The sequence below is a fragment of the Centruroides sculpturatus genome, unplaced genomic scaffold, assembly GCF_000671375.1.
Source record: "Centruroides sculpturatus isolate CEXI.00-Female unplaced genomic scaffold, Cexi_2.0 scaffold208, whole genome shotgun sequence".
Lineage (NCBI taxonomy): Eukaryota > Metazoa > Arthropoda > Arachnida > Scorpiones > Buthidae > Centruroides > Centruroides sculpturatus.
Genome location: NW_019385210.1, coordinates 606,732 through 618,532, shown reverse-complemented (window position 1 = coordinate 618,532; position 11,801 = coordinate 606,732). Strand labels below are relative to the sequence as shown.

At 29.4% G+C, this 11,801-nt stretch overlaps 2 protein-coding genes across 8 annotated transcripts in view; one reads left to right on the top strand and one right to left on the bottom strand.

Moving 5' to 3' along the window:
• Positions 1–4,796, top strand: part of LOC111636158 (receptor expression-enhancing protein 1-like) — a 69,844-nt gene extending 65,048 nt beyond the window's left edge. For both annotated transcript variants that reach the window (XM_023381351.1, XM_023381352.1), the window contains exons 8-9: positions 2,935–3,052; positions 3,124–4,796. In XM_023381351.1, the coding sequence (XP_023237119.1) occupies positions 2,935–3,052; positions 3,124–3,195 (190 nt within the window). In that variant the 3' untranslated portion in view covers positions 3,196–4,796. The remainder of the gene's footprint in view (positions 1–2,934; positions 3,053–3,123) is intronic.
• Positions 1–6,822, bottom strand: part of LOC111636156 (lysine-specific demethylase 3B-like) — a 172,779-nt gene extending 165,957 nt beyond the window's left edge. For 5 of the 6 annotated variants that reach the window (XM_023381339.1, XM_023381340.1, XM_023381341.1 and 2 more), the window contains exon 1: positions 6,097–6,406. In XM_023381339.1, coding sequence (XP_023237107.1) covers positions 6,097–6,402 — 306 coding nt within the window. In that variant the 5' untranslated portion in view covers positions 6,403–6,406. Of the gene's footprint in view, positions 1–6,096; positions 6,407–6,461 lie in introns of those variants that run through there. The other variant, XM_023381342.1, reaches the window with a different exon arrangement.
• Between the last annotated feature and the right edge of the window lie 4,979 nt (positions 6,823–11,801).

Genomic DNA, 11,801 nt, shown 5'->3' with positions numbered 1-11,801 from the left:
TCCATTGTTACTTAACACTTCCATTGTTGATGGAAGTGTTAAGCCTTAATCCTGTCCCTCTCCCCCGTGGGGAGGAATTTCGAAAATTCCCTTCTTAGTGTGCGTTCTCCTAACGTACCCTAACTGTGTACCAAATTTCAACTTTCAACTCCTAACCGTTTGGGCTTGTATCCATAATGTATATAGAAGTTTTAATCCTGTCTCTCTCCTCCCCGGGGGGGAATTTCGAAAAATCCCTTCTTCTTAGTGTGCGTTTTCGTGACGTACCCTAACTATGTACCAAATTTCAACTTTCAACTCCTAACCGTTTGGGCTCTGCGCTGATTATTATTATCATCAACCCATCTCGATTATATATTAGATATGTTTTGTTTGGTTAGTAATGTTAGTTTATCAATGTCTTTAAACTTTACAGATATAGTTGAATCTGTTATGTTGTCATTTTTATTTAATTAATTTTGTTCTTATTAAACAGTTGAATCATTTCAGATGTATTTATATAATAATATTTATTTTCATTCTTTTTTTCTTTTTAAACAAAGTGATATGCATAGAACTGGCTCCAAATACAAAATTTAGTTTTAAAGTTTTATCTGATGATGTATTGTATATTTGAGTTGCATTTGGTATGGTAAATATCTTTTCAAAGACTTTGAAAAGATAAAAGACTGATAAATGTGTAAATTTAAAGCTAAAAATGCAATTTTCTTACCATACCAAATGTAACTCAAATGTACAGTACATTACCAAATAAAACTTTAAAACTGTATTTTTCCTTTTTTGGATGCTTCTGTATGTGCCACCCAATAAGAGATTGAGAAAAATTCTAAGATAAATTTTTCATATCTACGAATAAGTTATATTAGAAAAGCATTTTTTATCAATTATATAAGTAGTAACAGATTCATCCTAAAAGAATAATACAGCAGTTCCCAACCTTTTTATGACTTACATACCCTTGGCAGTTTATTTTCCAAAGTTTTATTTACCATTTCCCATTTTTGCTAAGTTTTATTTCATGTGTTCATCAAGCAATACCATCTTGATCAATTATGCAGCATTGCAATTACATTAAAGTTTTTTTTTTTTAAGACCTCAACATAAAATCCAAATATTCTTATAGTACATCTGTCATTATTAATTTTTTTAATGTACCCTTGGGTATGTGAAAAACACCAGTTGGAAATCACTGTGATAATGCAGCAATTGATCTTGTTTGTTATTAATGATATATTGTAAAAGCACTATTACATCAGTTTAATTTTCATCCATATAAACAAGAAGAGTTTCAAAGAAAAGGAAGATATGATATTATTATTATGTACAATACAATAGATTTGAAATATATTTAATAAGAATTTATCATCAGGTGGTAGTGATGGTGGTGATAATATTTTTATGATTATTAAATTGTTGTAAAATGACTATTATTACTATCCATTCATGATTTTGAATTTTGTCAGTAAAGAAAAATTCAAAAAGTTTCAGAATTTTTCTTTTCAAATCTGATCCTTTGTCTACAGATCAGGAAAGATTGTAGAAAAAGGATCAGATTTGATGATAAAATTCAAATATGTATGAATACAATTTTTTTGTTATAATTCAAATTGTTAGAAAGATATCATAATAAACACTTTAAGTAAATATTAATGTATATCAAATGTTAGAACTTAATATCATTTTTTTTTTTTGTATGAATATGATGTAAGCTATAGAAATGTCAAAAGTAGTAAATATGTCACATTGTCAAATATTAAAAAAAGTTATGTATAGTCTCTCTCACGGCCAGCTAGTACAAAGTTCACATATAAGCATCCATCAAGTACAAAAATTGCCTCTTCTGTGCCTAACTAGTTCAGGGATTGCTTCTTTCTTTCCAGTTCTATCTCAATTTTATAGTGATATGACAAACTCTTGCAAAGCTCTAGTAAATTTTTTTGTTATATGGAAGGAATAAGTTAAACGTTGTCATGATAGGATCCATATATCACCTATCAGAAATATGAAAGTGTCACCATCTATTGGAATAATATTTTATTTTATATTATGTAGTTAAAATACTATAGTTATCACTTTTCTATAGTAGATGTTACTGTTGTTTTACTTTGTATACTTTACCTAACAGTATATCTAGTAAACATTTATTTAACTCTTTTGACTTTACAAACTTTCAGTTCCCTGTTCAAGGTTAAGTTGTAATTTATGCTTAGTCTGTGTGTATATCACATTACAGAGTAGTCAGCAAACTTACAAAAATATTACATATTGCACCCTGGCTTCATAAGTGACACAACTAAAAATATAGGTTTGTAGAAAAATGCAAGAAACTGTTTTTGAACATAACAACACATTATTTTGTTAATTAGATTATTCAGCCAGAATAATAATGCTCCTAAAATCAGGATCATTGGTGGATTTTTCATTTTCAGTTTTTAATGCTTGCATTTTTCTAGAAACCTTCATTTTTTCATTGTCACTTCTGAAGCAAAAGTGAAATATATGTAAGTAGTATGTACCAAATTTATAAGAATTTGTATAAGTATATAGAAGTCACAGTAATAACCTAGAAGAGTCACATGTGGCTCATAAGCTACAGTTTGGTGAACATGTGCAATGTATCTGATATATTCACAGTTAATGTGTTGTGGGTCATTATACATAGTAATTTGTCAATATAATCCAGAAATGTTTGTTATTCAATATATTTTATAAATGTAACTCAGATTCCATATAGTTATAAATCATTGTCACAAAACATATATCTTCTGTTAATTATACATATTATTTTTAATACATTAGAGTGAAAGCTAGTAACAAAGCATACTAGGTAATATATTAGGCTGTGATTGAAATTTTAATAGTCCATATTACCAACATGCTTATTTTAAAATTTTTTGTTAAACAAATATTGAATTTGTAATATTTATTTTATAGTGTCACACAGAGCGAATCAGCTCCAGTTTTTCGGCGTACACGAAGTGTTCATAAAGCTCCAAGGAGTATCCACAGTACAGCTCATAGAAGTGTTCCGCCTGGATTAAAACAGGGTGAAGTACGTAATTAACAACATATAATATTTGATATAATACTTTATATTAATTTTCTTTTTAATGTTCTAACTAGGTGACATATGCTACGCTTCCTCGGGCTAGTAGGACAAGAGTTAGTAAAAAACGAACTATTAAACCGTCATGATAAGAAAAGCACAAGACAAGCTGGTCAATATTATTTGTTCAACAAGAGTATTGTCAGAAGTATTTTGTTACTTTACAATAATTTATTCAAACACTTCACATTCTGCATTCTTTTAAATGGCATAATTTTTGTTATAAAGGCATTCCACCAGTTTGATTATTCAAGTGAGACGACGAAGAATTGAACTTTTAGTAGTAAAGAAGTGCTCAGAAATTATTTTATTCAGAATCTTAAATTCTGGTGTGGTGCCTTTTATAGACACTTAAAAGTGCTTTGCAATGATAGTAAAATACATTATAGTATAATTGCAAACTGCTCCACAAGAAGACATGATGGGTAGCAAATCAACTGTATTAAAAGTTATTTAAGAAAAAATTTACCTAAAATACAAGTTTAGGAATGTTTAAAATTATTTGGAGTGTTAATGTTGAGAGTTTACAGAAATTTTGCATTGTGTCACTGTGGTGCCTTAAACATGCTTTGAATATCCTTTTCCAAACTGCCTGAATGAGATTATTAACTTATAGTTTATAAAAATTGTTGAATTATCTGTTTTGAATTTCCCCAGTTTTAAAAATTATGTTTTTAGTAAGATATTGCTTGCATTGTTAGCACCTGTTTGCAAGCTAGCAATGTCACAGCATTATGTAATATTCAATATGTTTTTAAATCAGGGAAGTGAGTGTTATATAAAGTTCCTTGGTAAAAAATTCCTATGTCTCCAATGCTTTAAATAAATAGATATTTTTTAAATATTGTGCCAAAATCAAAATGTTTTTGTTGCTTGATTCTTTTGAATGCATTTATTTGTTAGAATGAAATAAGCATTGGAATTTTGCAAAATTAAAAATTTATATACTAAAATTTAAAAGTACTAATAATACTTTATTTTGAAAATGTAATGTTTAAATTTTGCTGAAAAAAGCTATGTAAAATCATAAGTTACATTTAATAATAATTTAGAATGCTAATTAAAAATTGTTACATTTATTATAATTAAATATTTATGAAATGTTTTTGTCTTCTACATGAAAATTATGTAGAAGACCTAAGTGATGTATCAAAGCATGTATACTTGCCAAATCTTTCATATCAGTTGTGAGCAATAAAATAACTTAAAACAAAAGAATTAACAGAAAGAATAACAACATTTGTTAACATAAACTGAGCATCTCAAAATCTTAACAAAAGCTTCAATGTATTTTTCAATTTACACAAATTTTTTTTTTTTAAGACATTCCATGACCTGTATTATTTTTCCCACTCCCACTCTTTCTCCAATATACTGTATATGTATACACATTCTTGTCTGTGATTTGTTTTAAGAATTATTAAATATTTCTTGAATATTTATAGAGCACGTTTTATAATTTTTTGACGTTACTTTCATTTTACACAGTTGAATAGTATTACTTTGTAACTGGGTAATTAGTTTTGCTACAGGTATTATTTACAAAAAAGGAATGTAAATTAAATAGGAAAATAAGCTACCCTTGTATCAAATTGAAATTTATTGGAAGTTTTGTACAGAAAGCTTCATCCTTTCGGATGCTGTGTATATTGATTCTTAAGTGTGATGAATAAATGTGAATATACAAATGCTTTTATCTATTTATTTGTTTTGTAGAATGTTTTATAAATAGTATCATGAGATTAAATGCATTATGATAAATATAAAAATTTATTCAAATAACATAACTTACATTATTATATTATTTCCTTCATTATTTCTTTATATCTTTTTAAAACAGATAATGCAGTTGGTCTTTTATGAGGCAACTCATTTTTACATTGTTTATGAATATCAAAAAGCATAAACTTAATAATATCACTATCTCTATTGTAACCAAGAAGTTTGTTGCAGACATCTGGTATTTTCCAGATATCGGTCTTTTCATCGTAATGGGGCATGAGTTTATCCTCAAATTCTCTATTTATATGTGGCCACCGTTGTTCGGGTGCTACAAAATTACCAGTCAGCCTGCTATGTCCACATTTGATTTTCTGCCCTATCATGTGATCAACTTTTGGCAGTGCATCTAAATCATTCAATATTAGACGAAAATCATCAGTTAAAAGATATTGCGATAAAGTTTTTGTTAAACTACTCGAATCACACATTACTCTAGTACCAGAAGGACTATTGTGTAAAAATGCAATTATTTTACTGTAATGTATACAAAATGAGAATCTAGTTGTTACATTTATCCAATCAAATTTTTTTTCTAAATTGTCTATGTTTAAAGCATTTCCTAATTTATGATATTCTGTTATAATGGTATGATTACAATAACCAATTAATTGCACAATATTCTCATTGGGACTAAATTCTTTTAACATATTTATGTGATGATCAAAATCTGTTTTGTACAAAGGACATGATAAATTAGACAAAACAACAACTTTTCCTAACCACTCGGCTAAAAATATCTGTAAATAAATATTCTTTATTTTAACTTTACTTCAATGCTAAATTTATTTAGTTTTAATCCTGATACTAACACATTAATGGAAGAGAATGACTGTGTTCAGCAGACAACAGTTGTAACTGAGCAAATCGGTAGCTGTTACGTAGCAACCCAGATCTGCTGAATGACGAGTGACATTGTGTTGGAACAAAAAGCCTCATTGGTCAGTTTCAGGTAGTGCTAGGAAGTGTAAATGAAAGATGCTACCAAATGTGACATAAAAACATGTTCCAAAAGAGTGCCCTCTACAGTAGTGCTTTTTCGGAACATGTTTGGCATTTCAGTAGAAAAATACTCAACAGTACTGGAATTGTTTAGTCTGCTGAATGCAGCCATTGTTTTTCACAACACTGACAATTATAATGTCTAAAATCAGTGTATATAAAATTCTTCCATCAACATGAAAGCTATAAATTATTAAATATTAACTTACATTTTTTACTACACCTCGAACTAATAATCTTAACGGTCGTACTTCTTGAATATTATCACAAGTCAGCAAGCGGCAACAGCTCTCCATCCCGCTCAGGCTAAAACTGCCTCTGCTACACGTCGGCCGACACTTAATCTTTCCATTATCCGTATAATCAATCCAGCAAGTTTCATAATTCTCCAAATTTACTCTTTGTATGAAAACATCAAATAAGTAAACGGCTAAAATGCACACAAAACCAGAAGTAACAATGATGATATTCTTGTACATGTTTCCATATAATTTCATACCTGAAATTTTAAACATAGCCAGTTAGAAATTTTAAAAATTTAGCCTATTAGAAAAGACATTATTTAGTTACTCACTGAAAATTTTCAAATCTCTGTAATGATTATTTTAATTTGACTTCAAAGTCATTTGTGTATCATATTTTAAAAATTCGCCATTAAAAACACTATCATGAGGTTAATATTTTGCAAGAAACGTCATAATGATGATTTGTAGATATTCAAAAGTCATAATAACATCAATCAATAATATACTTTTATGTGAGGATAAACATTAAATGATAATACAATTTTAAACAAATATTTCTATTCATAAGCTAATATATACACTTTATTTTTGAAATCGCGTGGAGTATAGAAGGATATGTCTAAAAATGCAAACAAAATTTAACTTTATCGAAGTACAAACTCAAATGTCAGTCATGTAGCCATTTCTGTGATGACAGCGCCACCTCTCTGAAATGATCGAATACTATTATTTCGGTAAAATTCTAAAATTAGTCGTTTTATTTATCAAATATAAATAAATTAAAAATTTATATCTTTCGAGTTATTCGCAGATTTCGGGAGTTTTTTCATTTAAAATAATTTTAAATGAAAAAGTTTAGTCATCTGGTGATATTTAAGTTAAGTTTCGAAGTGAACTGATTGACAAATAAAAACTAAAGGGCCCATACACGTTAAGTAAATCCTTTGAGGTTGCCTGACCTTGAGGAACTTCAGAATTTCCTATCGCCCACACACGAAGAAGAAAATATCTCAGCAGAGGCGTAGCTAGGGTGAGGCAAGTAGGGCACGTGCCCTACTTGCCTCACCCTAGCTACGCCTCTGCTGAGATATTTTCTTCTTCGTGTGTGGGCGATAGGAAATTCTGAAGTTCCTCAAGGTCAGGCAACCTCAAAGGATTTACTTAACGTGTATGGGCCCTTTAGTTTTTATTTGTCAATCAGTTCACTTCGAAACTTAACTTAAATATCACCAGATGACTAAACTTTTTCATTTAAAATTATTTTAAATGAAAAAACTCCCGAAATCTGCGAATAACTCGAAAGATATAAATTTTTAATTTATTTATATTTGATAAATAAAACGACTAATTTTAGAATTTTACCGAAATAATAGTATTCGATCATTTCAGAGAGGTGGCGCTGTCATCACAGAAATGGCTACATGACTGACATTTGAGTTTGTACTTCGATAAAGTTAAATTTTGTTTGCATTTTTAGACATATCCTTCTATACTCCACGCGATTTCAAAAATAAAGTGTATATATTAGCTTATGAATAGAAATATTTGTTTAAAATTGTATTATCATTTAATGTTTATCCTCACATAAAAGTATATTATTGATTGATGTTATTATGACTTTTGAATATCTACAAATCATCATTATGACGTTTCTTGCAAAATATTAACCTCATGATAGTGTTTTTAATGGCGAATTTTTAAAATATGATACACAAATGACTTTGAAGTCAAATTAAAATAATCATTACAGAGATTTGAAAATTTTCAGTGAGTAACTAAATAATGTCTTTTCTAATAGGCTAAATTTTTAAAATTTCTAACTGGCTATGTTTAAAATTTCAGGTATGAAATTNAGATGTTTTATGAAAACGGAAGAAATGAATTGAGAAGTTTTCTAAATATTAAAATTATTTATAATTTTAATTTACTCGAGAAATTTTTGATCTGAAAATAATTTATAACCTGAAAAATTAATTTTTTAGGTTATAAATAATAAAAGTTAATAAGGTTATAGAAAATAATTCTTCCAAACATTCAAGAGACATTATTCTAACTACTCAGCGGTCTCACAACTGAACGACCCAACGACATACACGTTAAGGTCGGCCTGGGCAGTCTGACACTGTGCAGGAAAATCAAATGGTTTTTCGATTTTACTCCGGTGGTCGGTACAGTTCGCCAAAACTGTTAAATTTTCCCCCACACACTACCAGGAATTACTCAAGGTCAGGCATGCACGGTTAATCCTCAAAGGATTTACTTAACGTGTATGGGCCCCTATAATATCTTCATATGAACCAGGGAGGAGACGAAAGAAAGAAAGATTGACAAATGATAGTGAATTCTATTGTTTTGTTATTACAGTTAGTGAAGAATATTTTAAAATAGGCTACCTAATTTCTACTTCCAAGAGGGCTTTTTTCTGCACGACCATTATAATTTCGGCTAGATCCACAATGGGCCCGACATATTCAAAACAGACCATCCTTCGAAAAATGCCTGGAGTTTATCCGGATTCGTTTCCGGATTCGATAAGAGCTGTCCGGATTCGTTTCCGGATCGCAGAGAATGATAGGCTGACACCTTAACCCAATGGTTTTCAATCGGAATGCCGCGAAATAGTACTGAGCAGTAGTAGAATACCGAAATAGTACTTTTACTAATGCAGGTGAGAAATTAACATTTCTCATCTGCATTACTAAAAGTACATAAATAACGGTAACTCCATAATAACAAAGATGTAAAAGGTGCCGCAAGAAAAAAAAAAATATCGTTGAAGGTGCCCAAGGACTTTAAACTACAAGGATAGCCAGATCCCGTATATTTGTTAGCGTGACCTTGGATCTATGTGACGTCACAGCAAGCCCTCTACTTCAACATGACAGATCTTTCAAATAACAAAATACGATAAAATATTAAATCATTTCTTAATTAATTATTAAATTACTACTAAATGTAAACTACTGTAGAATTTTCGGATTTAATAAGTGTACTGTACGTCAATAAATTTACAAGTCTTTTGTCTAATATTTATTTAACAAATTAATGAGCTATATTTTTTATTATGTGATTATCTTACTTAACTTTTTAATTTTTTTTCGACAATCACCATTTTCAGAAGGCATTCTTTTCAATATTTTATAGTTTTCTTGTTTAAGATTTCTATAATTAATTCTTATTATAGTTCTTAATTTACAAAAATCTTTTATTAAAGTAAAAGGTAAAACTGTTTCCACTGACTAATTCTGTACAACTCCGGGGCCTTTTTTATACGATTCATCGTGATATATTTCGAAATATTTATTCCATTCTATAATTTTTGCTAGCCATTCATCAGTAGGTTTAATAAGCCCTCCATAAGATAAATGTTGCACCCATGACGGAATGCTATAGTTGTAATGATTTTTAATTTTGTTAGTGGAATTAATTAAGTTTGGGTATTTTTCTTTATATTTATAGGCAAAATATCCTGCTATATACTCGAGAGCATCGTAGGAAGTTTCTTCAGAGATTGTGTTAAAGTCTAGATTGCATGTAGAGTTTCCTGAAGATTTATTTGAAGAAAAAGTAGTTTTACATTCAGTATATTGGTCTGTATTTTCACTTGATACTTCTACATGTGCTTTCTCTAAAACTTTGGGTATAATATATTCCTCTTGTCTTCGATCTGTAGTATTTACTTTTGACTCTAAAATACCAGGATTCTTACCTAAAATAATCAATCTAATCCTATATATAGCATTTAATGGGCTTGGATGTTCATTAGGACCCCGGCTTCTAATTTGAAAAAAAAAAATTTTTTCCAGACAATCTTGATTTAAGTGCAGATGTATTTTATATCAAAAGTCGATTTCATATCTTGAAAAAGATCAATTAGCGATTTCATTGAGATTATCATTCCTTTCTGGAAAATTTGGAGGGCATTTTTTCCACTTGCTCTCATTGTTGAGATTATTTTTATCATTTTATTTAAATGTTCTTCTTGTAATTCCAAGTCTACACCATATCCATTTTTGCTTGGAACAGAACCTTTTGGTGCATAGCTATTAAAAATGTCGAACCACATATTTATATCTCTAATATACGTTTCATTGATAATAATAATTGATTCATAATAAACGTTTCATTGATATTCACATTCAATTCTTTCCATAAACTTATGTTACTGCAACTACAGTCACTGACGCAAGCTACTACATTATACGATAGTAAATAAAGTTCTGCTATTAATTTTAAAAGTATTTCTCTTGTCATTTTTTGATCAAACCCGATGTAAACAGGTTGCTTCCAATTTGAAAAAAGAAGGTTATTATTGCAACCATACACAGCACACCTAGTACTCAGCATTTTGTTCTTCACCTAACATAAAAATATAGCTTTAAATATTTAATGACTTATATTTAAATCATCTTACCTTATAAAAAACTTAGTCAAATAAAACAATTACAGAAATATTAAAATAAATCACTTCGTTAATCACAAAATTGGACGAATATTAAAAGCGAAAACTAAACACGTGCACACCCTGCTCTATGTAAACAGAGAGGTCAGGTCGCGTGCTGACGTCACTAACTTGGCATTCCTGGCTAACATTGTAAAATAGGGATCTGGCTATCCTTGTAGTATATAGTCCTTGGAAGGTGCCACTATTCAAAGAAAGGTTGAAAAACACTGCCTTATCTACTCGGTCATCCGGCCCGTCAACAATTATAATCACCATATTGTTTATCTCCCAAATCAGGACAGTTTATAAGAATCACATAAACTGTCTAAAAATTTCTAAACAGATCATTTTCAAATATATATATATATAATTTATCGACCTAAAAATTGAATATATTGCATTAAAATTGGTTCTATTTGAAATTTTAATCTAGTTTTTAGGGTTAAAAACAGGAGAAATCCAGGACTCTCGGACAAACTAGAACATACCGGTACGTTAAATAAATAAAATTCCTATTGTCTTAATTTCATCTAAATTGTAAGTTTATATATTTCTTTAGTAGTAAAAAAGTATTTATTTTTTATTTTTTGGAGTCTTCGGAACGAATTAATCAAATTCCCATAAAAACCTATGGTAAATCGATAATCGGTTAACAAACAATTCGGATAACGAACGGATTACGTTCGTTAACTTATCATCCACTGTATTATGATAAAATCTTTAATTAGTCTTTAAAAGTATAGTAATTTTAATTTTTCCAACGATTTTTAATGTTCTATACATAATTTTAAAAATTATTTTATACAAATTATACAATTCTGTCAATTTCCATAACATAGAATATTTGTGAAAATAAAGAAATTCTAATTAATTAAACTTTATAGCGGTGCGAATTTTATATGGGATATAATGTATACAGTCGACCCCCTATAAGATAGAGATACGTTCCATTCTCTAGAAATCCGCTTTCTTACGAATCCTTCCAATCACAACCCGACACGTGTCAAGTTTACTGACTACGGCTGTTTGAAAGATTTTCTTCCATAAAATTAATCGATTCTAGACTAATCCGACTCAACATTTCCAAAATACGTATATATTTTTTGGGAATAATCCGTATAAACTACGCTATAAACAAAAAATTGTAGGATTACTTACCGAGTGTCACCATTCGACATTGCCATTGCTCAACATTGTTTTCGTCGCGGAACAGCTCAGCAAAGAG